This window comes from Salvelinus fontinalis, chromosome 21, assembly GCF_029448725.1.
Source record: "Salvelinus fontinalis isolate EN_2023a chromosome 21, ASM2944872v1, whole genome shotgun sequence".
Classification (NCBI taxonomy): domain Eukaryota; kingdom Metazoa; phylum Chordata; class Actinopteri; order Salmoniformes; family Salmonidae; genus Salvelinus; species Salvelinus fontinalis.
In genome coordinates this window covers 22,514,852-22,542,088 of record NC_074685.1, presented here as the reverse complement: position 1 = coordinate 22,542,088, position 27,237 = coordinate 22,514,852, and the positions used below count along the sequence as shown (strand labels likewise).

General features: G+C 42.3%; 1 protein-coding gene and 1 long non-coding RNA gene across 3 annotated transcripts; one reads left to right on the top strand and one right to left on the bottom strand.

Moving 5' to 3' along the window:
- The first annotated feature begins 87 nt into the window (after nt 1–87).
- Nucleotides 88–24,201, top strand: LOC129818458 (cip1-interacting zinc finger protein-like). Of its 2 annotated transcripts, XM_055874359.1 has the most exons (15): nt 88–196; nt 628–914; nt 8,868–8,989; nt 9,754–9,929; nt 10,222–10,342; nt 10,575–10,665; nt 12,031–12,122; nt 13,738–13,817; nt 13,961–14,164; nt 14,382–14,530; nt 15,935–16,142; nt 16,380–16,544; nt 18,410–18,491; nt 19,744–19,865; nt 20,002–24,201. In XM_055874359.1, exons 2-15 carry the CDS (start codon nt 727–729, stop codon nt 20,647–20,649), a joined length of 2,448 nt encoding a protein of 815 aa, XP_055730334.1. In that variant the 5' UTR covers nt 88–196; nt 628–726; the 3' UTR covers nt 20,650–24,201. The 2 variants fall into 2 exon arrangements, with proteins under 2 accessions (XP_055730334.1, XP_055730335.1); XM_055874360.1 differs by lacking the exon at nt 13,961–14,164.
- Nucleotides 24,051–27,237, bottom strand: LOC129818463 (uncharacterized). Its single transcript, XR_008753947.1, has 2 exons — nt 25,587–27,237; nt 24,051–25,205 (listed from the first exon to the last, which is right to left on the bottom strand). It is a non-coding gene; the product is annotated as an uncharacterized LOC129818463 (long non-coding RNA).

The window sequence follows — 27,237 nt, the reverse complement described above, 5'->3', positions numbered from 1 at the left end:
AACGACGTCATCTGTACTTCAGCCTCCTAAGTGAAAGAGGGCGACACACGCCTATTAACTACAATCATAGTGCGCATCCCTGTAAAACACCGGTTTCAAGTGCGCAGTCTCAACAGAACAATCGCTGCTAACTTTCCACAGGAGGCAGACCGTCGCTAACTTGCCCTTCTAAAATAATTAATTCCTTAAAAAGCAGGTAACGTTAATATGATACAAATAATGGTAATATAACGTGTAATTGAAATGTAACTACCATTGATTATTCCGATTAAATGTTATGAAATGGCATCTCAACTAGCTAAACTGCTTGTTAGCCAAAAAATAGCTAGCTAATCCTAGGCCCAATTGCTAGGCTGGCTGCTAAACAAACGTTATAGCTAGGCTAGATAGCTAGTTATGTTATCCAGAGAGGGTGGACACTGACTAGTTTTACTATTGCTGGCTAGTTAATGTTAGCTAGAAACCACATGCTACAAAAAACACATAGCTAGCTATTTAGCTATTTTATCCATAGCGTCGTTGCTAAACGTCGCAATGTACTGTATACTCAGCATGAAAACGTTAGCTGGATTAGAGGTTTATTGTGGATCAGATTATTATCAAACGCTTTGTTTTTCCTTGACCAAGATCCGGACCTGACCCGAGAAGGTGTCGTCAACAGGCTTTTCTGCAAACAAGCACGGACACACGCAGTTTATCATTAAACACCAACACCACAACGCCGGAATGTTTAACCCACACCACCACCATCAGCAGCAGCAGCAACAGCAGCAACAGTTTCACCGTCACCTGCGGCAGCTTCAGCAACTGTTCCAGCAGCCCCCTCCACCGCCGCCGCCTGCGCCACCACAACCGCCTCCATCGCACCATGCACCCAGGCATCATCATCAACACCATCACCACCAAGGAGGACGGTAAGAAATGTGAACTCGAGGTCGTGGATCAGCAGGCCTACTAAGGAAATTGCCTCCACTATCAGTGCGCTCCGGGTCGTAAATTAATTAGGAGCGTTTAGCGCGCACTGGACGTTCTTACCGAGGAGAATATGGATGGCCAAGAGATTGTAATAATTTTACCCGGAACACGTTTTAACACCTTTTATAATTATTATTTTTCACTTGATTTTTTCATGTGTCAAATGTAATTTTTCTTCGCATGTTCAGTGTGTGTTTACAGGTGATTTGAACATTTAGTATGGTCATCTTTACACGTGTTCATTACACCTGTTCAGTGTGAATTTACAGTTGTCTTTACAGCTGATTTGAATGCTTGTTATGGGCACATTTTACACGCGTTCATTACACATGTTCAAAAACAACTTATTTTGTAGCTAACGTCACATTATTTTTTGTGTATGTATTTGTATGTATTGAAAAAAAGGCACATGTGTTTTTTCATTTGAATTAGCTATCCATCATTTTTCCTTGTCTGAAGTATCAAGCTAAGTATAAAATATTTTATAAAGTAATAATTATGACACTTTCCATCCACCAGATGGGATGGTTTTGTGAAAAGTATCGACTTTTCCAAACCACGTTTGTTTGATAAATAAATTAATGCAATAGTCACTATACTTTCCAAACCACAAAGGCTGAATTAAAATGTTTTATAATGTAATTTACTATTGTTAACAATTTGGACCATATTTAGAAACATCTCCCTCCCTCCCTGGGTAAGCGATTCATCACAACGGGCCTCATGTCAAACTCCCGGAAATTGAGTTGGGAGGGGCTACAACGAAATGTACCCGTTACTACACAGGCATTTAGAACGTGTGCTGTGGCACAATTTCATGCGTCTGAAAGTACGATATTAAAACATTCTAATCGCCTGTAAATGCACACTGAACAGGTGCAATGAATGCTTGTAAAAATGCCCATAACAAGCATTCAAATCACCTGTAAACACACTGGACACGTGGGGGGAAATCATGTGTACAAAAAATGACATTTGACACTTGAAAAAAGCAAGTGAGAAATTTGAATTACAAGTGTTAAGACGTGTTCCGGGTAAGACGATTAGAACCTCTTGGCCTTCCAAAGGAGAAGGGTTGATCCGAGCGTTCTTACCTCACAACGGCAGTAAAGCACCCAAGCTAACTGGAAAGGGGTTACCTAGTCAGTTGTACAACTGAATGCCTTCAACTGAAATGTGTCTTCCTCATTTAACCCAACCCCTCAAAATCAGAGCGGTGCGGGGGTCTGCCTTAATCACCATCCACGTCTTCGGCGCCCGGGAAACGGAGGGTTAACTACCTTGCTCAGGGGCAGAACTACAGATTTTTACCTTGTCAGCTCAGGGATTCAGTCCAGCAACCTTTCGGTTACTGGCCCAGCACTCTAACTGCCTAACATTGGCTATCTTGCTGGCTACTTCCAGACACAAATGAGAACACCTCACTTTGACCATTTTACTCGCCCGTAGCAGAGTTGGTTAGGCTGTTTTTATGTTAACTGTGCTTCTGGCAATTTTATTTATTTTTGCCGGCGTTTACTGATACTGGTCATATTCAACGGGTGTTGCACGTTCGTAGATTAATCAGTTATTCTGTGCTCTGGTACACTGACGAGTGCTTGAAATCGGGGGTAGATGGAGTGAATTTACGAACAGACCCTTAAATGTAAGTGTGATTTGCTAGCAGCAGTTTTTGACAGTGGTTCCTGGAGAAGTTGCTATACTCTAATTTTGCAAGAACAGCCCGCCCGGCGGCGGAATGGTGCACTGTGTAAAAATTCTATGTTTTCCTAAAGTTTTAAGGTTTTCACTCTCAAAATGTATTTGTTTTATAGAAGAAAAAAATTGTTTTTAGTCACCCACAATGCTTATACCACACCAGCAGTGGCGACTCGTCATTCAGGGCAGGTGGAGCATACAAACTTGGTCTCTTTTTTTGCTTTCTTGAGTAAGGTCGTTCCAAAATGCAGGTGTTTCAGCCTAGCTCAGTGTTTTCTGTGGTGGTGGGGCAGCCTTCAGAAAATACGGAGCATAGGGGTTGGTAATGTTTTCTAGTTACTGTGTGATTGGCACATTATTCTTTCACTCATGGGGACAGTACGTCATCGCAAAATCTAAAGGTAGAGCTTGAAAATTCAAGCCTCTTGGGTGCTGCCAGAGTTACATTAGAAGTGCCCATCCAAGAAGGCTCAAGGTCATTGGACACAGATAAAATGACATCAAATCACATATCTACAGTAGCATTGATTGGACTGATCATGTCAACATCATACATTCAAAATCTTAGCAAACTTAACAGTCATCATGAATGAAGTCTACAATCTACAGGCAAATCCTAGTCATATGAAGAGAAATTACAGATAAAATATATCGGTGCTCATCGGCCATTGGACATAAACATTACAACAAGTTGGAAATCGCAAATTCAACATCAGAGGTTTGGAAGGAATCAGTGGCTAACTGCAAGCATCTCAAAGCAATCGCTAGCCTGCTATTCAGAGGAGTGGGTGTGTGGTCCCAAGTCTGGGTTGAAGGGTATCTTTTCCAAGCTTAAAATTGGCCATGCTGTCCATCCAGCATGACTTCTGCTGTGCTCAAAACACCTCAACTGGGAAATCTAACTTCAGTGAGTTCAAGACAACTGGGAACTCGGAAAAACGGTCATCCAACTCGGAATTTCAAGTCGGGAACTATGGACTCTTTCTAGAGCTCCGACCTAAAGATCATTGACATTATCATGATTCAACCTTGTTTTTTTCCGAGTTCCCAGTTGTCTTGGAAGCACCATAAATCCCGAGAATGCCAAACTTTGATGACAAAATTTGCCCACGAAGGATCGCCGCGCCACCTTCCTGTTCAAGTGAGCACAGCATAACAAGGTGAGTCCAAAAATGTCTTGTATGCTGCTGCATAAATAATGTAATATGCCAGGGACATATGTACTGTATGTAGCTAAGAAAGTAATACTAAGTGTATGTTTTGTAGTAAGCTGTTAGTACCCCATGTGTCTCACCCTAATAATTTGGTAACTTTTCCCCTCATAATTTTGCCTATTGTTCTGACTTGGTGGTGCACATGTAGCCTGTTTTAGAGAAATGTAATCATCGATTATTTTAATCGCTTTCATTGTCTGCTTATGTGCCCCCTTTATTTATATTACAGTTCTGACTTGGTGTTCAGGGAGAATACTGTAAGAATGGCCCATGTTCTGAATTCTGTCACTGTACATTTCAATAGTGCTGAACAAATAGTTAGTGCCTTACAAAAGTATTCACCCCCATGGCATTTTTCCTATTTTGTTGCATTACAGCCTGTAATTTAAAAAAAAAAAATTTTTAATTTGGATTTCATGTAATGGACAAAATAGTCCAAATTGGTGAAATGGAGAGAAAAAACTTGTTTAAAAAATAAACAGAAGTGGTGTGTGCATATGTATTTACCCCCTTTGCTATGAATCCCCTAAATAACATCTGGTGCAACCAATTACCTTCAGAAGTCACATAATTAGTTAGATTGCACACAGGTGGACTTTATTTAAGTGTCACATGATCTCAGTATATATACACCTGTCCTGAAAGGCCCCAGAGTCTGCAACACCACTAAGCAAGAGGAACCACCAAGCAAGCGGCACTATGAAGACCAAGGAGCTCTCCAAACAGGTCAGGGACAAAGTTATGAAGAATTACAGATCAGGGTTGGGTTATGAAAAAATGTCTGAAGATTTGAACATCCCACAGAGCACCATTATTCAAAAATGGAAAGAATATTTTACCACAACAAATTTGCCAAGAGCGGGCCGCCCAACAAAACTCACGGACCAGGCAAGGAGGGCATTAATCAGAGAGGCAACAAACAGACCAAAGATAACCCTGAAGGAGCTGCAAAGCTCCACAGCGAAGATTGGAGTATCTGTCCATAGGACCACTTTAAGCTGTACACTCTACAGAGCTGGGCTTTGCAGAATAGTGGCCAGAAAAAAAGCCATTGCTTAACGAAAGAAATAAGCAAACACGTTTGGTGTTCGCCAAAAGGCATGTGGGGGACTCCCCAAACATATGGAAGAAGGTACTCTGGTCAGATGAGACTAAAATGTAGCTTTTGGCCATCAAGGAAAACGCTATGGCGCAAACCCAACACCTCTCATCACCCCGAGAACACTATCCCCACAGTGAAGCGTGGTGGCAGCATCATGCTGTGGGATGTTTTTCATCGGCAGGGACTGGGAAACTGGTCAGAATTGAAGGAATGATGGATGGCACTAAATACAGGGAAATTCTTGAGGGAAACCGGTTTCAGTCTTCCAGAGATTTGAGACTGGGACGGAGGTTCACCTTCCAGCAGGACAATGACCTTAAGCATACTGCTAAAGCAGCACACAAGTGGATTAAGGGGAAACATTTGAATGTCTTGGAATGGCCTAGTCAAAGCCCAGACCTCAATCCAATTGAGAATCTGTGGTATGACTTAAAGATTGCTGTACACCAGTGGAACCCATCCAACTTGAAGAAGCTGGAGCAGGTTTGCCTTGAATGGGCAAAAGTCCCAGTGGCTAGATGTGCCAAGCTTTATAGAGACATACCCCAAGAGACTGGCAGCTGTAATTGCTGCAAAGGTGTCTCTACAAAGTATTGACTTTAGGGGGATGAATAGTTATGCGCGCTAGTTATGCAAGTTTTCAGTTTTTTTGTCTTTTGTTTTTTTCACAAGAGAAAATATTTAGCATGTTGCTTAAATCAAATGATACAACCCCCCTCCAAAAAACAAATTTTAATTCCAGGTTGTAAGGCAACTAAATAGGAAAATTGCCATGGGGGGTGAATACTTTCACAAGCCACTGTATATTGACTACGTCCATCCTAGCTCGCTCATTAATGTCTTAATCGAAATTACGGATTGCCTCCTTTCTGCTCGTCGTCCCCTTATGCCATAGTTTGTGCGTCTTAATTGGCAGTAGAAACCACAATTCTTTAAGCAAGTCGGCAATATCAGCTATGTTTTTTTTAGAAGGCAGGAAATGAGACTGAATGAACTGTTTTGCTGCCAGACAAGGCTCCGCTGATAGACAGATGTAGCAGTGGTAAGGTGTTGGGACTGCTTAATGTGGGTATGGTTTGTCACTGTTATGGTGCAATTAATGTGTTGTTGGCCTTGCTGGCATGCTTCTTTTGAGTTTGCCCCAATAAGATTTACATGCTAAAATCACCACTGCACACATTTTAGGTCTGGGGAAGAAAGAAAATGGGGAAGGGTGTAGTCGCTTTTAATTTAATTGTGCACCAAGCAAGAGACAATTTGGATAGTGGGTTTTCTGTACTGTAGGCTCCAATGTAGTTTAATTAAATACCCTACCAAATGATTCAAATCATTATGAAATTCTGCAAGGTAGGCCTACTTTGCAGTGAACATTTTTAATAAGGAAGTTTTTTATCTGGAAAGCCTTTAGGGGCAGCAGGTAGCCTAGTGGTTAGAGTGTTGGACTATTAACCGAAAGGTTGCAAGATCGAATCCCTGAGCTGACAAGGTGAAAATCTGTTCTGCCCCTGAACAAGGCAGCTAACCCACTGTTCCTACGGTGTCATTGGAAATAAGAATTTGTTCTTAACTGACATGCCTAGTTAAATAAAGGTAAAATAAAAAAAAATGTATATTCAAACAGAGCATGATGGCTGAGTTGCGCATCACAAAGATTCAACTGACTTGGGACCGAACTTTTTCAATGCTTTGCATACCCATTGTTGCCTTAGTTAGCATTTACTGGTATTATCATTAGTTGAAACATCTTTCCTACCCTACCGATGTTGTTCAATTCTGTGAGCTGCTCAATGCGACAACAAGTTTAGCGCTCTTGCGGGCAATGTTGCCTGATATTCCTCTGAAACTAGGTGTGTGCGGCACGGGTGAAATATATTTGCGATTTGTGTAGGCTACTTTGTACATGATTTCCCTATTGTACTATATAATTTATATGGTTAAACCACATTTATATGCCTACATTTGCGTTCAGGCCAGGTAGCCTAAAGGCCTACTTCTATGCGTAATCAGTGTCACGTCCTTACTCAACAGTGACAGTAGCTCTCCAAACAAGACAATGACTAAATTGACAACTCATAAATGGAATTAAATAAGCCAAAACTTGTTTCTCACAAGTGTAGCATAGGTTGTGAGCTCTGCAAACAATGTGTCCACTCTGAACGGTAAGACTGGAATAATATATTGAATGCGTTATCAGAAGTTACTCTAAATGAACATTGTAGATTAGGAATGAACATTTAAATGTACTACTGGTGATACATGTAATGGGGAATTGATATACACTAACAATCAAACAAACAATTCACACAATGAAGTTATGAAACAATGACTGAACAAATTGGCGGGAGAGCACGTTCTGGAGAGAGACGTGCATTTTAGCCACACTCCCCTTGGACTGTGCCATCCACACGGCCTCTGCAATGTATTAGTTTACTGAGATTGGCGTGAGTCAGACCGGTGTCTCCTGTACCATATATATTTGCTACTGCTCTACTAAAACAATCTTGGTCGACCAACAGCCCATCGACCAAAAAATCTACCAGTCGACTAATTGGGGTCCGCCTTAGAAGTGAGTATACGCAATGCTCACTGAAAGAAAGAAAAAGTCTATACCCTCCACTACACCACTGGTTGCTGATATATCAGGCAGGTGGTGTGATATGTTTATCTTGGTTGAATTTTCCAGGGGTGCATTCGGGTAATTAAACATTTCCCTACGTTCTGTAACGGTTTGTAAGACATGTTTTTTTCCAGAAACGCAGCACAATGTTCTAAAAACAGTCTTTGATGTTGCTAAGTGTGGTGGTTATGGTGTGACAATTTGCAAAAACCTGTGCAGCACACCCCCATAATCACAAACTTCTTCAACTGGGGTTTAGTCACTAGGAAACAACCTGAAGCCAACAGAGGTAAAGATAACTAAATGGGGAGGGTCCTACCTGATTGTATCCAATAGAAACTCATGTTTTTGTTGCAAAACATTTTCCGTTAGGAGTAAAATGTTTCCATTGCAAAACATTTTGCTATCATTTGCTACAGTCTTTGTCTAAATTAATATACCCATGGTCATTCAGAACAGTATAGTTTCTGTTGAATAAACTGTTCTGTCCTGCTGAACGCACTCCACATTTAATGTTTAAATAGTATTTGTTATTGAAATAAACGTGGCCAATTGTTTGACTTTGGCTGTATTGTGTGTAAATATACTGAACAAATATAAAAGCAACGTGTCAAGTGTTGGTCCCATGTTTCATGTGCTGAAATAAAGATCCCTGAAATGTTCCATATGCACAAAAAGCTTATTTCTCATTTTGTGCAATGTGTTTAAATCCCTGTTAGTGAGCATTTCTCCTTTACCAAGATAATACATCCACCTGACACGTGGCATATCAAGAAGCTGATTAAACTGGGTACAAAAGGCCCATCAAATGTGCAGTTTTGTGTCACAACACAATGCCACAGTTGTCTCAAGTTTTAAGGGAGTGTGCAATTGGCATGCTGAGTGCAAGAATGTCCACGAGCTGTTGCCAGAGAATTGAGTTAATTTCTCTACCATAAGCCGCCTCAACATCGTTTTAGAGAATTTGGCAGTATGTCCAACCGGTCTCACAACCGCAAGAGCGTCTAAGACCAGCCACCCGGACTGCTGATGAAACTGAGGAGAATTTCTGCCGAATAAAGCCTTTTGGGGGGGATCATTCTGATTGGCTGGCCCAGTTGTGTGAAATCCATAGATTAGGGCCTAATGAATTTATTTCAAATGACTGATATCCTTTATATGAACTAACTCAGTAAAATCATTGAAATTGTTGCATGTTTAAATATTTTTGTTATGTATATAAATACTGCTTAGTAATGCCCATTCCCTCTGTTATGACCAGGGCCATGGCTGTACCAGGCCCTGCTCCTCCACCTCCCCGTGTGGTCAACCTGGCCACTCGGGCCTCCATGATGGCCCCCAACCCAATGTTACAAGGGGCTATAATGATGCAGCAGATGCAAGGTGAGCGCATTTCAGAATGTCAGAAAACTACCAATTTTTAAAAATCGGTACCATAGTACATAATTTTATCAACAGCTAGTGCGTACGTGAAAAAGCTTTCAGTTTCTCTGAACTGTTAACACTGATTGTAGAACGCCTTGTAGTTCCAAAGGCCACCTGATAGAAACTCTGGCACTACCCTACTGCTGAAAAACAGTGGTGGGAAAAGTACCCAATAGTCATACTTGAGTTAAAGTAAAGATACCATAATAGAAAATGACTCAAGTGAAAGTCACCTAGTATTAAATACTACTTGAGTAAGTCTAAAATTATTTGGTTTTAAGTATACTTAAGTATCAATTAAAAAATATAAAAAATGCTAAAATGTACTTAAGTATCATATTTATTATATTAATTAAGCAATAATGCGGCATAATGTTTTTGTATTTACAAACAAAGCGGGTGAGTCTGCCAGATCAGATGCAGTAGGGATGACCAAACATGTTCTCTTGATAAGTGTGTGTCTTGGACCATTTTCCTGTCCAAATGTAACAAGTACTTTTAGGTGTCAGGGGAAATGTATGGAGTTAAAAGTTGTCAAAAATATAAATGGTAAAGTACAGATACTTTAAAGTACTACTTCAGTATTTTTTTTTATTTTTTTTACTTAAATACTTTACACCAGTGCTGAAAGTTTTCCCACCCAATTATTTTTTTCTGCTCATCTCCTCCCACACTTACTTCCTACCTCTATCTCTCCTTCCCTCCTGTCTCTGGCACTCCAGGTAGCATGCAGAGCTTTGCAGCGGTGAGTGGGCAGCAGTTCACCCAGTTCTTTGCTGCAGGGGCCCGGTCCTCTCTCATGGGCCCTGTACCCATGGGCATGTCCATCAAGACCCCCCACATGGGCTTCCCTGCACGACACTACCACCCCCACTCCCGCTACTACAACAACAACAACGTAATCAAACCTCTTAACTATGGATAATTACAAGCCACTGAGCACCCTTGTCTGAGCTTTCTTTTTGACAAGCTAACAGTTTTGTGTTTTACTCAGTTGTTAGCTAAGATTGTTTTGATACTGTGGGGCAAAGCTATGAGGAGACTTGATGACAATTGCTTATGGAAATACTGAGTTGGTTAATATTATCTCTAACATTTGAGTCCTCTATACCTGTTGCACACGTTGGCTGTTGTTGATTGCTGAGAAAGCAGTTGAATAGTTAATCAAATGCCTCACCCTGTTCATGTAGGACTATGGATCACGGCAGCCGGATCGGAAGAGGGAAAATGAGCAGAGAGCCGTTGGGAGCACATTTAGCCGACCTGCAGCCAGCAGGACAGCAGGGCAAACCAATGATAAGGTTCTGAAAGGTAGGACTGTACCTGAACACTCACTGCTAGCTGGTGTTGCCATCTTGCGTTATCATTTGTTAGGGATTTTATTTTTATTTATTTATAGAAGCATGAAAAATGTTATTTTTTGGGGGGGGGGGGTTGCTTCCCCTCTTCCTATTTCTCCTTCTCTGTTTTTGAGTGGGTGTGAAACAGTAATTCTGTGGTTGGTACAGTAGCACATGACAGCCCTGTCTCCCTCTTCCTGCAGATGGAGGAGTGGGAGGGCCAGATGGACAGGCACAGCCTTCAGTGCAACCAGAGCCTGAGGAGCCGGCGTTGAAGAAGCAGAGGACAGAGGTGTAAGTAGTACTGTTTTGAGTTTGAATAAATGCTTTCCTCATGGGTCTTTGAATTTCATTTCAGCAAGCCATGACACCCACCATCTCAAATTGTTTTGAAGTCGTTTCTGTACTTAGAAACAGATTAGATTAGCATTCCTATAACGACATTTTGTTGCAATATAATTGAATATCTGAGAAATTAAGCTAATTGATAGTACCACAAGCCACCCATGGACCCTCCACGCTGGTGATGCATGGGTTAACTCATAACTGGGCGGGTTTCAGGTTATTAAATATTGTGTGGATGAAGGGCATGTAGGTGGTAGGCATGTTGACTAAAGAAAACAATACCTTACATTTATGGATTCATCATTCTTGTGAAATTTATATCTATAGCCTACATTGTGTTTTTTCTTTCATTATTTTAGGCTATCTGGCATTTAATGTGTAAGTAAGCCTATAATCTTTAGGGCCTAACTGTACGCGTGCTAAATAGCCTACATGCCAATCGCCTAATGCTTTTGGGAATGGGCAGAAACGGTTAACATCGATCCACGGAGGCAAAAATAACCATGTTAGAGTTTAATTCATTAAAAGAAAAGCTGCAAAATGGAGAGTTTACCATAAAGAGAAAGGAGGGACAGAAAAGTAATGTTTGAAAGATTTGTAGAAGTGGTAAAAGAGGATGATGGCATTGCTGGCTATGTTGTGTGACGATTGTGCTACTGTTTAATATTTTAGCAACCCATGCTTTGGTTTTGTTTACTTGGCCATTGTTTCAACTTTTTTGAATTTGTTGCACAAATCCAATACCTAATATTAGCATTTTCGCACTTCATATCCAAATCATCTATAAGTAGCGTCATTGATTTACACAATCAATTTTGTGGGTACTTTGGGGGGGGGGGGGCATCACCAAATTCACTGCGAATACATTGCATAGGATGAAGAAACAATACTCCAAGCTGCAGCATAGAAAATTGATACTGTATACTCGTTGTGGGGGGTCCGTTGGTGGCTTTTGACAATTGTTTTGGGATTACTCATTATTAGATTTATTTTATCGAATCTGAGGTTAGGTACTAAATTTAGTGATTATATGAATCCTAAAAATGAAAATGGCCAATTTGAGTGCAATTAATTAATTTCTCAGATATGAAGATATATTTCAACAAAGTAATGTTGTAGGAATGCTAGTCTCATCTGTTTCTAACTACAGAAACTATTTCAGAACAATCTGAGATGGTAGGTGTCAAGCCTCTTTCTTGTTTTGCTTACGTTTATCTTCAGATTAGAATATCTATATGCTGTGATGAGTCCTTGGAGGGTAGCAGCTAGTAGTGACATGTATCCTTTATTTCTCTCTATCCTTCTCTGTCCCAGGTTAGAGGAGACTGTGGAGCAGCCTCCTGAGACCGGCGGGGTCCTGAGTGCAGCAGAGTATCAAAGCCCACCGGTTCACTGCCAGCCTGGAGGTTTGTGTTCTCATACACTGCATGACCAAAAGTAAACTCAGCAAAAAAGGAAACGTCCTCTCACTGTGAACTGCATTTATTTTCAGCAAACTTAACATGTGTAAATATTTGTATGAACATAACAAGATTCACCAACTGAGACATAAACTGAACAAGTTCCACAGACATGTGTTTAATAGAAACAGAATAATGTGTCCCTGAACAAAGGGGGGTCAAAAGTAACAGTCAGTATCTGGTCTGGCCACCAGCTGCATTAAGTACTGCAGTGCATCGCCGCCTCATGGACTGCACAAGATTTGTCAGTTCTTGCTGTGAGATGTTACCCCACTCTTCCACCAAGGCACCTGCAAGTTCCCGTACATTTCTGGGGGGGATGGCCCTAGCCCTCACCCTCCGATCCAACAGGTCCCATCCTCCGATCCAACATGCTCAATGGGATTGAGATCTGGGCTCTTTGCTGGCCATGGCAGAACACTGATATTCCTGTCTTGCAGGAAATCATGCTCAGAACGAGCAGTATGGCTGGTGGCATTGTCAGGATGAGCCTGCATGAAGAGTACCACATGAGGGAGGAGGATGTCTTCCCTGTAACGCATGTCGTTGAGTTTGCCTGCAATGACGACAACCTCAGTCTGATGATGCTGTGACACACCGCCCCAGACCATGACGGACTATCCACCTCTAAATCGATCCTGCTTCAGAGTACAGGCCTCGGTGTAACGCTCATTCCTTCGAAGATAAACACGAATCCGACCATCACCACTGGTGAGACAAAACCACGACTTGTCAGTGAAGAGCATTTTTTGCCAGTCCTGTCTGGTCCAACGACGGTGGGTTTGTGCCCATAGGCAGCGTTGTTGCCGGGGATGTCTGGTGAGGACCTGCCTTACAACAGGCCTACAAGCCCCCAGTCCAGCGCTTTTCAGCGTATTGCGGACAGTCTGAGCACTGATGGAGGGATTGTGTGTTACTGGTGTAATTCGGGCAGTTGTTGTTGCAGAGCCTGGGCTCAAACCAGGATCTAGTGGCACAGCTAGCACTGCGATGCAATGCCTTAGACCACTGCGCCACTTGGGAGGCCCCGGACAGATGATTTTTGCACGCTACGCACTTCAGCACTTGGTGGTCCTGTTCTGTGAGCTTGTGTGACCTACCTCTTCATGGAGAGCTGTTGTTGCTCCTAGACGTTTCCACTTCACAATAACAGCACTTACAGTTGACTGGGGCAACTCTAACAGGGTAGACATTTAACAAACTGACTTGTTGGGAAGGTGGCATCCTATGACATTGCCACGTTGATAGTCAATGAGCTCTTTCACGCGGGCCATTCTTCTGCCAAGGTTTGTCTATGGAGATTGCATGGCTGTGTACTCAATTTTATAGACCTGTCAGCAACGGGTGTGGCTGAAATAGCCGAATCCACTCATTTGAAGGGGTGTCCACATACTATTGTCTATAGTGTACCATTCCAGCAGCCATTCCAAGCCTCTTACTCCCACAGAGATACAGCCATATCTACAGAACACCATAGATGGGTTATCTCTGTGGCTTAAGCACTGGCCTTTCACCTTTTGGCTTGGTAGGACTAGTTCTCACCTGTTCTTTCCAATAACAGACTGTGTCATTCTGGAGGAGGGTGGGAGCACAGCTGAACCAGTGGCTGCAGAGGCAATGGAGGAGAGCAGAGCAGCCGAGGTGAGTTTTATTTGTTACAGAGGGCTTTACTGAAGCCCAAACCGTGATTGTAATGCAAGTTCAGATGGGTAGCTGGGCACTGATTTTTGCTCACAGAAAGTGATAAGACGACCTGATCTGAGGGCACCCTTGTGTATGAGCAGGTTCAGAGTGGAGTGTCGGCCATGCCAGCCTCTGAGCAGCTGAGTGGTGAGAGCCAGGCATTCACTCCAGGCCTGGAGAACATGGCAGAGGGCAAGGCTGCCCCAGGGGCATTGGAAAGGGGGCAGGAAGAGGGCAAGGAGGGGGGTGATGCTGCCAACAAGTTCTATTGCTACATCTGCACTCTGGCCTGTCACAACCAGCAGGTAGAGTACCCCCTGAGGGTGTAGAGTGGAATGTTTGTGTTTGAATGGTCCAAGGCAAGCACTCAGCTTGACCCTTCAGCGACCCTGTTAGTCAAGTTCATTAGCTGCCACATAGTTGAGCTGTCAGCCCGAGGCTAGTGAGACAGGAATCCCTCTGTGTCATATCTCTGCGTCCCTCTCTTTACATCTCGCTGTATCCCTCTCTCTTCGTCATTAGGACTTCCAGAGCCACATGAACGGCCTGGCCCACCAGCAGAGGATGATGGAGATCCAACACATGTCCAGCGCCTGTCTGGTTACCCTGATGCCCCGTGTCCAGGAGTCACTGCAGGGAGGCTGCGGAGACAGCTCCTCCTTCAAGGACGGGTCAGTACTAGTGTATGTTGGTGACAGGTAAATGGGATTTAAGTAAGACCCAATAATTTGGCGATAGGTTCCGAATGAAACAAAACTGACTGAAACAGGAAGGGTCTGCCTAAAATTGTCCAGTAAGAAACACTTGTTTTCCGTAAAAATGTTGCTATAGTTTGTCTTTGTGAATATGACCCAGATGGTCATCAAATCACATTTTATTGGTCACATGCACATGGTTAGCAGATGTTATTGCGAGTGAAGCGAAATGCTTGTGTTTCTAGTTTCGGCAGTGCAGTAATATCAATCTAGAATAACTATCTTCAAAGTAATGACTCAGGACGTCGGGTTTGAAATGAAAACTTATTTTAGTAATACTACTTGTTCACATTACATTTAACAACTTTTAGATTCTACAAAACAATAAAAGAAAGTTGCTAGTGAAAGTCAGGATAATCACTTGTACATACCTGGGTGTTCACTCTCTTTCTATTTCCTGTTGGAAGGCATTCTGGAACTTGCAGTCAATAGCGTAATCCAATACAACAGAAATATGTATGTAGTTATCTCAATCTCCAACACATGAATTCTAATACAATTACGTATGTAAATAACTAAAGAAAATATCTTTAGATACAGCTCAATAAATGAACTGTAACCCATTAACTCTGTAACCCATTAAAGTTACAACAATCAACAAGTAATCTAACAATTCCACAACTACCTAATACAAACAAATCAAAGTAAAGGGATAGAATAAGAATATATACATAAATATATGGATGAGCAATGACAGAGCGGCATAGGCAAGATGCATTAGATGGTATAAAATACAGTATATACATATGGGATGAGTAATGCAAGATATGTAAACATTATTAAAGTGACTAGTGATCCATTTATTAAAGTGCCCAATGATTTCAAGTCTGTATGTTGGCCTCTCTGTGTAAGTGATGGCTGTTTAACAGACTGATGGCCTTGAGATAGAAGCTGTTTTTCAGTTCCTAGTCCCAGTTTAGATGGACCTGTACTGACCTCACATTCTGGATGATAGTGGGGTGAAAAGGCAGTGGCTCGGGTGGTTGTTGTCCTTCGTGATCTTTATGGCCTTCCTGTGGCATCGGGTGCTGTAGGTGTCCTGGAGGGCAGGTAGTTCGCCCCCGGTGATGCGTTGTGCACCCCCCTCTGGAGAGCCCTGCGGTTGTGGGCGGTGCAGTTGCCGTACCAGGAAGTGATTCAGCCCGACAGGATGCTCTCAATTGTGCATCTGTACAAGTTTTAGGTGACAAGCCACATTTTTATTCAGCCTCCTGAGGTTGAAGTGGGTGGTCTGTGTGGGTGGACCGTTTCAGTTTATCCGTGATGTGTACGCAGAGGAATTTAACTTTCCACTCATGTAGCTGCGTGTGTGTAACACAGAGAGAAGAAACCCGGCCCGCAGCTTTGGTGTGCTACCTGCAAAATCCACTACACCAGTACAGTCATGGTGCACCGCAGGACCAGGGAGCACAAGCTGGCCAGCCGCACCTCCAATCCCTCCTGTACCGTCTGCAAGAGGCACTTCAGGAGCCCACTCCTGTTCCTGGAGCACATGCAGTCCCAGGGGCACAAGCAGAGAGTTGATGAGGTGTGTGTGTACTCATCTCTGCCTCGGCAGCTTGAAAATCCAATAAATGTATTACATTTTTGGAGTCCCTAGTGGCCCCTTATTTCCTACGTACAGTATGCACTACTTTTGACAAGAGCCCTATGGTCCCTAGTCAAAAGTAGTGCACTAAATAGGGAATAATAGGGTGCCACTTGGGCCGCAACCCCTGTCAAACCATTCCCTCCTTATTCACTGTTCTGTGCTTTCTCATTACAGCTTCGGGAGGAGGGGGGGCCAAAGGCCTTGGCTGAACTGGTTGCCATGGACGCACAAGGCTGCTTTGTAGACGATGGAGACGAGGAGGAGGAGGAGGCATGCGAGGAGGAAGAGGGGGACGAAGAGGAAATGGAAGATGGCGGCGAAGGCAGCTCCCATGGGAAGGTTAGGCATATGCGTGTACACGCCTTGTCACACATGGGGATGGGCATTTGATTATTTATTTTTACTGTTATAGTACTCACATTATTTTCCGGGAATGGAAAATATATACACTACCGTTCAAAAGTTTGCGGTCGCTTAGAAATTATTTTTTTCTGGAATATCTACATAGGTGTACAGAGGCCCATTATCAGCAACCATCACTCCTGTGTTCCAATGTCACGTTGTGTTAGCTAATCTAAGTTTATAATTTTAAAAGGCTAATTAATCATTAGAAAACCCTTTTGCGAGTATGTTAGCACAGCTGAAAACTGTTGTGCTAATTAAAGAAGCAATAAAACTGGCGTTCTTTAGACTAGTTGAGTATCTGGAGCATCAGCATTTGTGGGTTGGATTACAGGCTCAAAATGGCCAGAAATAAAGCACTTTCTTCTGAAATTCGGCAGTCTATTCTTGTTCTGAGAAATTCCATGTGAGAAATTGGCAAAAAACTAAAGATCTCGCACTACTCCCTTCACAGAACAGCGCAAACTGGCTCTAATCAGAGTGGGAGGCTCCGGTGCACAACTGAGCAAGAGAACAAGTACATTAGTGTCTAGTTTGAGAAACAAACGCCTCACAAGTCCTCAACTGGCAGCTTCATTAAATAGTACCTGCAAAATGGACAAAAAAGGTTTTCTTTAAAAACCAAGGACATTTCTAAGTGACCCCAAACTTTTGGGCGGTAGTGTATATTTTTAGAACATAAGGTCAAGTCCCACACTGGGAAAAATGTGCATTTATCTATATCCCAACAGTGCACAACAATACCTAATTTATCATAACCATTACAGATAGCAAATCCTGATTGCTAAATTGCCTCGTATATTCAGTCAAGAAAACAATTACTGCGATTTAAAGATTTGGGGCTCAGTTTGGTGTGTTGAATTTTATTTTCTGGTTTACGAACCAAAATCTGTGTTTTTGATATTGGCCTACTGACATGTGACATAGTTTATTATGCCTGTTCTTTGGAATTTTCTAAATGGATAAAAAATTCCACATTGAACAGTGCATGGGGATGATTTACAGCCACTGCATCTGTTTAGTGAGTAGGCCTAGGCTTAATGAAGCTGATGAAAATATGCACTTTGAAAAAGACAAACTAATGTTTTTGCATATTTCCATTGTGGAAACCTGTATGTTTAGGGGATTTATATCCTAGACTAATTAATTGTAAATGGCACTAGCAGTTCACAAAGTAGCCTAATATATAGGCAAAAAATAGAATTGATGCAATTATTCTAAAACTGCAGCTTGTTGGAACACATTTCCCAGCTTCAGTCAATCATTTGGGATAGAATGAAGCTTGTGTCTTTGTTTTATTTTTTAAACCCACCGTTTTTTAGAAGCATTTATTTCTGTAGGCATAATGGGACCCTATGTAGCAGGAGCAGTCGGAACACGAGTAAGACATTGAGAGGAAAGGGAATTTTTTTTTTTTTTATGTGCCCCGCAAATGCACATGTACAAATGGAACACTAGTCAAAGCAAATGAACTTGGTCTTCAAGACCACACTTTCCTTTTTCTTTTTAGTTTTAGTTTTATAGTATTTAAAAAATATATTTATAAAAAAATATATTTATAAAAATAAAATAAAAAGTGATCTCTGGTTAAAGAGTTTGGATGTCCGTTTGTGTACTCATGCCTTTCCCTAGTCACGCCACGTCTCTTTTCCAGCTCTTGCTTTCTCCCATGCGCACGTTCTCTTTTTTTCCCCCAGCATCAATATTGGAGAAATGTTAGGAGACATATTATCTTCCTGGAACTTCTGTATGTCGTTGTTGGTAATGGATCTATTTGGTAATGTGTGTGTTTGGTGTGGCAGGACGTCTGGCCGACCCAGATGGAGGTGGCTCTACTAGAGGACGTAGATGAAGACGAGGAGTTTGACCCTGACACGGTGTACGGTGAGTGACACACCTTACACGAGGACACGCACTGTCTGAGTAATTACACAAGACTCACTGACTTGCCATAGTCAAATGAAAGCCATTCATAATCAGTCATTAGTACATGTTATACCAGGGGTCGGGAACCTTTTTGACTAAGAGAGCCATGAAAGCAAATCATTTGGAAATTTATTTCAGTGAGAGCCATATAATATATTTTAAAAGTGAATTCAACTAAATGTCAGTATAATAAGCCTCTGAATTTGTCGAAGTGCTGATTTACATTCGACCGTTTCATTGATGTAATTTTGTCATTGCAAATTAGACACCGCAGAACCTGCTCTCTCCACAAAGGCGAATTCTTCGGTCCATTCGTCGTGAAATGTACGATACTCGTCATCTTTTTTTCTTTTCGCCATCTTCTTCGTCGAAGGGTTAGCTTTGAGCTAATGACCGAGCAGACTGATTCAAAAGGAGTCGTTTACCTGTTTTACCTAGCAACGGCCAACGTAGGCCAGTATCATTTAATTAAAATAATGGACAATTGCTCCTGCAGCACTGAACAGGACATGAGCAGTGAAAAATCGATGGATGGATTAAAACAAGTGAGAATAGGCCCCCGGGTGGCGCGGTGGTCTAGAGCACTGCATCGCAGTGCTAGCTGCGCCACCAGAGTCTCTGGGTTCGCGCCCAGGCTCTGTCGCAGCCGGCCGCGACCGGGAGGTCCGTGGGGCGATGCACAATTGGCTTAGCGTCGTCCGGGTTAGGGAGGGTTTGGCCGGTAGGGATATCCTTGTCTCATCGCGCTCCAGAGACTCCTGTGGCGGGCCGGGCGCAGTGCGCGCTAACCGAGGGGGGCGGGTGCACGGTGTTTCCTCCGACACATTGGTGCGGCTGGCTTCCGGGTTGGAAGCGCGCTGTGTTAAGAAGCAGTGCGGCTTGGTTGGGTTGTGCTTCGGAGGACGCATGGCTTTCGACCTTCGTCTCTCCCGAGCCCGTACGGGAGTTGTAGCGATGAGACAAGATAGTAATTACTTGCGATTGGATACCACGAAAATTGGGGAGAAAAGGGGAGAAAACAAAAAAAATCTCACTTTTTTTTAATTTATTTTTTTATCTGCGAGCCAGATGCAATCATCAAGAGCCACACCTGGCTCGGGAGCCATAGGTTCCCGACCCCTGTGTTATACATTTAGCTAAAAATTGCACATTATGATTTTGTCGTGTGATTCTGTTGTCATTGACTTACCTCTCTCTGCCTGTCTCCCAGGTTCTAGCTTTGTGGTTCCTGTGGCTGGGTTCCTCTGTAGACTCTGCCAGCAGTTCTACCATTTTGAGTCCTCAGCCCGCCACTTGCACTGCAAGTCACTCAAACACTTTGAGAACCTCAAGGTTGGTTGTATAATCACATTTCTTGTGTATGGTTGTGTATGATTTAAGACAGCGCTCATCAAATTAACAGGTTTGCCTGTCTGTTGTAGTCATCTCCTTTATTTCCTATGTGTTTTTTGCCTTCTCTCCCCTACAGAAGTACAGGGCCTTGCGTAGCCAGAAGGATGGGACAGTGGAACCTACTCCCATAGACGGTACGGACGGAGATTCAGAGTGTGATAGTAACCACACTGTCTCAGATTCAAACAGCCTGCCTTCAGAGCTCCTCAGCAGCCCTGCCTTACTGCAGCCCACCATCTCCATCACCAGACTGAGGCCCTCCAGACCCTGCCCTGAACCCCAGAACAACAATCCCTCAGCTTCATCCCTGAAGGACCTCACCACCACCAGCAGCACTGTGGGGACTCCGGCTCAAGCCTCCCCAGAGAAGCAGAGCCCAGTAAACCCTGAGGACGAGGAAGAAGAGCCAACCCCAGAACAAGCACCAGTCACAGATGAGGAAGAGCCAACCCCAGAACTAGCACCAGTCACAGATGAGGAAGAGCCAACCCCAGAACTAGCACCAGTCACAGAAGAGGCAGAGGAGGAGCCAGCACCAGTCGCAGAGGAGGAGCCAGTCATGGGAGAGGCAGAGAAAGCGCCAGTGGCAGTTGAGGAAAAGTCAGCCCCAGTCACAGGAGAGGAAGAGGAGGCAAAGGCAGCTGCTCCAGAAGAGAAGACGAGCAAAGGGAAAGCCAAGGGCCCATCCAAAAGGAAGTCTGGGAGGACAACACGGAGACGTTGAGAGAGAGAGAGAGAGAGAGAAAGAAAGCAGGAGAAAGAGAGAGAGAGGGATGGAGAGTGAGAGCAGAAGAAATAAATAATATCCAGTACAATCGCTACCCTAGGACAGGGTACATTAGTTTGGGATAGGGTCCCCCGCCTCCTCTTCTGTATAGCTCAATAGACCTGGCAACTCAAAACCGGTGATCCTCTAACCTATATTTGTAGGTTTTTCATTTTTTAATAACACAAATAGATAGAAATTACTAACGTGCATTCAGTGGAACCTGACTGAAGAGAATTATGCGGAAACAAATTGTGGATGTGTGTGTTGCTGTCATAAAGTGTGGAAAGGGTCAAATGAAAATGAAGGTCCGTTTTAGTTTATACATGTTGTGTTCTAGTTAGTTAAATGTCTAACTCAACACATTGTTGCCAGGTTTAGGAAGGGAGTGGTGTTTTAGTCCAGGAACCGAATGAATCATTATAGCAGGCGACTTATCTGAAAATATTTTGTGATCGGGGTGGGAAGTTAAAAAGTTAATGATACTGTTTGAATGTCGAGTAACTATGAATCTTGATTTGATCCTAGCTTTGTTGAAGTGCTATTGTCATTTTTTACACATTCTCTGAACTGTTCAGGAGATTTCCTTGGATGTTAGCAGGTGAGGGGATTGGTTAGAGGGGGGTTTCAAAGGGGGAAAGTCTTAACTGCTTTGTCTATTTAGCTCAGATAAACCCTGAGCTGCTGCTTTCCCCTCACTATACTGCTAAATACATTTTAATTGACTTGTTTAGCTCTTTAACCCCTTGATTGCTGAAACTGCCTACATCCCACTGGTATCGCTCCCAATTTGCACCTGAACCTCCATAAGGCTGTGCGATGAGCTCATGGTTTTGACAAGACTAAATTATAGATCATTAGTGTTCCTGCAATGTTAGGGAGCACAGCATGATTTTAGTGAGCTTTGAATATAGCTGTTCTTAATCCACTCATAGTGTTATATTATAACAGTTTTCTAACAGAACTTGACAACTCCTGAGACCATAAAACTATCCTTTTAGATGTGGCTGGAATTGGGAGAACACATTGGCCTAGAATTGATCTTCTTTGCTATAGTTTGTTCTCAAGAGACAACCAGTTTTATTCAAAGTTCAGTGCGCACTCTTTTCTTCCCCCTCACAGTTGGAAGCATTTGGCCTACCTATTGCCAGCTAATACAATGAGGAATTTCCGAACCCTGTCACCCCATTTTAATGTTCATATTTTCAAAATTCCTGAACTGAAAGAAATGTTGCATTAACAAGCTTACGCATCACAAACATGACATTGTAAAATAGTTGAGTAGTTTTGTGCTGGTTTTCCATCCTTTAAAAAAAAATGAGTTGGTACTTATTTTATTTTTTCTCACACACCCAGCTCTGTTACACTGGACTAGTAAGAGTCATTTTTTTTGTTTAAGTGTCTGTACAAGTGACATTGCATGGCAGTTGAGACTTTTCACATTGGTAACATTAATATCAAGCTTATTATCAACAATATTGAAGTGGTATGGATGGACTTGGAGTTTTTCATAACAATGAGACCTGACCTGGAGAAACTAAGGCTGCGTTTAGTCAGGCAGCCCAATTCTCATATTTTTTCACTACGGCCGTGTCTACACTTGACACTTGCATGCCACTTCTGTTATTAGAATATGAAGTATGCATTGAAGCGACAGGTCTAGATAAACAAAAGTCGCATTGTGGTTGGAATTGTTTAGATCTGGCTGACTGCCTCAGGTGGTGGTCAGAGACTCATTGTGTGGATTTCTCAGTCTTTTTGCAATCAGGCTACCAAACGTGAATACAGTGGGCAATGTCACAGCACTCTGCCCACAAATCTCCAGATAATGTATGTTTTGGCAGCAAGAGACACCTTTTTTCATTAAATGGAGGAAATGCGTTCTTAGCGTGAGGAATGTGTTTGCTGGCTTCATAAATGTTAGCCCACCAGCTTATTTGGAGTTATAACCTGTTTGCAATCCCTTTTAGCTTTGCTTGCTGGCTAATTAGCTACAGCAGTTGGTTACTGCCATCAAGTTGTCAGATTTAGCCTGTTCCAGCGTTTGAAGAAAAAGGGAATCCTGTGACAATGTGGACGTGTTCAGAATTCCATGATCAGAACTCCATGTTCAGAATACAAAAGTAGCATGAACTGTCATGTCTAGACACGGCCTAATTGGTCTTTAAACCAATCAGCTCTGAAAAATATCTGATGTGAAACAAATCTGTGATTGGTCAAAAAAACAATTTAGTGGGGGGGGGGGGTTGGACGTCCAAACGCAGCCTAACAGGAAACTCTTTGCTTTGGGCACGGAGAATGAAGTGTCTTTTCCCCATTGATAGTCAATTAGTGTAGAAGTTGTTTCTTTTTTTTCTCACGCATATCTTGTTTGCTCCAGTACACTGGACTAGTAGATAATAGACTGCGTATAGACGGGCAGACCAATTCTGATATTTTTTCCTCTATATGGACCAATCGCATCTTTTCAAAGCGGATCTGATTGGACAAAAGACCAATTAGGGAGGGGGAAATATCAGATTTGGGCTGGATGTCCAAATGCAGCCGTAGTCATTGTCATTGAGTATAATTGTCTGTACAAACATTGCATGGCAGAGTTGTCACCTTACAAATTAGTAACATTAATATCAACGCTATCAACAATAATGAAATGAAAAAATGATACGACTTGGGAGTTTTTCAGAACCATGAGACCTCAGCGGGGAAATTTAACTGGTCAGGAAAATCTCTTGGCTCCAGGCACAGAGAAGGAAGTGTATTTTACCTAGTGGTAATAGATGTGTAGCAGTCAAAGTTACAGAAACTGAGAAGCAGCAGTTCTGATTTTGAAGTACACCAACAGAAGAAATTGAATGATTCACCAGCTTGTGATCTATTTAATTGACGAGACGTGGATAACTATTTGTCACTGGCCTCTTGGTGAGAGGAGACCTGAATATAGGATAATTGTTCATAAGTTATAGACAGAACTACATAAGACCGAATCAGGTAATGTAACACTCCAGTTAAGAGTCCCCAATCACAGCCACTGTATTTTTTTTCAAGGAACATGTAAGGAATAAGTCTCTCCCAGATGATACTGATGCTTTCAGTGAATGGGCAGTTGTTTTTATTAGTTCACTTGTACAGAGGAAGAGCAGATACATAGACTGTTTACACAGGCAGCCCAATTTTCAGAGATGATCTTAGTCAAAATACCAATTAGATCAGAATTGGGCTAACTGTGTAAACAAACCCATATTGGCTTTGATGAAAGCAAGCTCATTTGTCTTCTAGTCTCTGGTTTGCGTCCCACTGAAATATTATAAAGGACCAGAGCATGACGGAAAGGGTCTTTTATGTGAAATTTCAAACAGCTGTATGTTTCTTAATGTATTTTTATTCTACAAATGACAAACCGATGAACAAGAGTGTTTTCTAGCAGCTGGAAGTTCCATGTATTTTTGGGGTGTTTTCTGTATTGGGGTCATTTTAATTTATAATAATAAAATTTGACAATTGCCTCACTGATTATTAAATATCACATTGTTTTAAAGAGCTAGTTCTTGACGTTAGTGATTCAAGATGTCACACTCAGATACTTAACAGTAACATATTCAATATACTATTTTTATATCCGACAAAGAAAAACCGATTTGGGAAAAAGTGGAACACAAACACAATCTCTTATTGCATGTCACAGAAAAATATTCACCAATCAAAGCTCACATTTTTTTGAGTATTGCCCCACAGAGGTTAACTTTGCTGCTTACCTACCACCAGTGTATTCATTACATCTTACAACAGAACCCATTTACCATCTTAGAGCCAAACATAGCAAATGAAACAGGGAGGGACCTACCTGAATTTGTGCAATAGAAAATTGTTTTTGTTGCAAAACGTTTTGGAACAGAAACCAATTCGGCAAAAATGAATCAGCTTATTCTGCATGCTTTACACCCCACACCATGCAAATGGATAAATAAGTACTAATCATGGGGGCAATTGAGGACTATACGGATATCTAAGCTGAAACATTGGTATATATAGTAAGTGGTGATGGTGGCATAAACTAGTCACTTCAACACAAAGAATGTACTCAGCTTTTGGCTCTTAACTAAGCAGGAACCATCTTAAAAGTTCAACAGCTGGGTATCGATTAAAACTATAGTTTAGTGGAGGGTTCATAAGTGCTACATGAAAGGGACAGAGAAGGGAAAATCTTATCATGCTTACGTGTTACCACACGAACACTTGAGGAAAGGAAAGATGCTCATATAGATTGGACTGTTTTGTATAACATTGAGTAGTCCAGCTTTATCCTCTTCGCCCTTCTCCCCTTCAGAGGCCGGAGAATCCTTGTCTGGGGACAGTTGATCCTCTCCTGGGGGTGTATCGGTGCTCAGCTGAACTCTGAACTCCTGCCAGGCCTGCAGGTTAGATTCCAACAGTTCATGTAGTTTGTCATTCAGTGAGTTGTTGCGTTCCTCCAGGTCATCAAGGCAAGAGTTGATTTGATCCAGCAGTGTTGATGGCTACATACTCTCCCAAAAGAGAGTGATATGAGAACAGCAAAGATGTGCAATTCCTAACAGACAAATACAGACACCCTATTGGCTTATGTCACAGCTGTGAATGACAACACACACAGTTTTGTGTTATTATCCTTGTGGGGACCAAAACATTTATTCCCTTTCTAAATCCTATGTTCCTTAACCTAAAACAGCATGTTTCCTCATGGGGACTGGCGAAATGTACCCACTTGTCCGAATGTTCCTTGTTTTACTATCCTTGTGAGGACTTATTGTGAGGTACCCACAAGGATAGTTAAACAAAAAAAATGCACACTGTATCTCTTAAATCACAGCCGCAGAGATGATGCTTCCGTGATCACATCTGAAACATACTGGTATTACCTGAATTCATCTTCATCGTTGATGATGCCACCATCAGTTGAGATGTTAGGATCTCCATTTGGTCTAGACATACAGTGGGGCAAAAAAGTATTTAGTCAGCCACCAATTGTGCAAGTTCTCCCACTTAAAAAGATGAGAGAGGCCTGTAATTTTCATCATAGGTACACTTCAACTATGACAGACAAAATGAGGGGGGGAAATCCAGAAAATCACATTGTAGGATTTTTTATGAATTTATTTGCAAATTATGGTGGAAAATAAGTATTTGGTCACCTACAAACAAGCAAGATTTCTGGCTCTCACTTTTCCTTTAAGAGGCTCCTCTGTCCTCCACTCGTTACCTGTATTAATGGCACCTGTTTGAACTTGTTATCAGTATAAAATACACCTGTCCACAACCTCAAACAGTCACACTCCAAATGCCACTATAGCCAAGACCAAAGAGCTGTCAAAGGACACCAGAAACAAAATTGTAGACCACCAGGCTGGGAAGACTGAATCTGCAATAGGTAAGCAGCTTGATTTGAAGAAATCAACTGTGGGAGCAATTACTAGGAAATGGAAGACATACAAGACCACTGATAATCTCCCTCGATCTGGGGCTCCACGCAAGATCTCACCCCGTGGGGTCAAAATGATCACAAGAACGGTGAGCAAAAATCCCAGAACCACACGGGGGGACCTAGTGAATGACCTGCAGAGAGCTGGGACCAAAGTAACAAAGCCTACCATCAGTAACACACTACACCGCCAGGGACTCAAATCCTGCAGTGCCAGACGTGTCCCCCTGCTTAAGCCAGTACATGTCCAGGCCCGTCTGAAGTTTGCTAGAGAGCATTTGGATGATCCAGAAGATTGGGAGAATGTCATATGGTCAGATGAAACCAAAATATAACTTTTTGGTAAAAACTCAACTCGTTGTGTTTGGAGGACAAAGAATGCTAAGTTGCATCCAAAGAACACCATACCTAATGTGAAGCATGGGGGTTGGAAACATCATGCTTTGGGGCTGTTTTTATGCAAAGGGACCAGGACAACTGATCCGTGTAAAGGAAAGAATGAATGGGGCCATGTATCGTGAGATTTTGAGTGAAAACCTCTTTCCATCAGCAAGGGCATTGAAGATGAAACGTGGCTGGGTCTTTCAGCATGACAATGATCCCAAACACACCGCCCGGGCAACGAAGGAGTGGCTTCGTAAGAAGCATTTCAAGGTCCTGGAGTGGCCTAGCCAGTCTCCAGATCTCAACCCCATAGAAAATCTTTGGAGAGAGTTGAAAGTCTGTGTTGCCCAGCAACAGCCCCAAAACATCACTGCTCTAGAGGAGATCTGCATGGAGGAATGGGCCAAAATACCAGCAACAGTGTGTGAACCTTGTGAAGACTTACAGAAAACGTTTGACCTCTGTCATTGCCAACAAAGGGTATATAACAAAGTATTGAGAAACTTTTGTTATTGACCAAATACTTATTTTCCACCGTAATTTGCAAATAAATTCATTACAAATCCCACAATGTGATTTTCTTGATTTTTTTTTTTTCTTCTCATTTTGTCTGTCATAGTTGAAGTGTACCTATGATGAAAATTACAGGCCTCTCTCATCTTTTTAAGTGGGAGAACTTGCACAATTTGTGGCTGACTAAATACTTT

Coding starts and splice junctions, on each gene's coding strand:
- LOC129818458 (XM_055874359.1), top strand. CDS start 727: ATGTTTAACCCACACCACCACCATCAGCAGCAGCAGCAACAGCAGCAA. Junction 14,165..14,381: donor TGGCCTGTCACAACCAGCAG/GTAGAGTACCCC, acceptor CTTCGTCATTAG/GACTTCCAGAGCCACATGAA. Junction 18,492..19,743: donor TGACCCTGACACGGTGTACG/GTGAGTGACACA, acceptor CCTGTCTCCCAG/GTTCTAGCTTTGTGGTTCCT.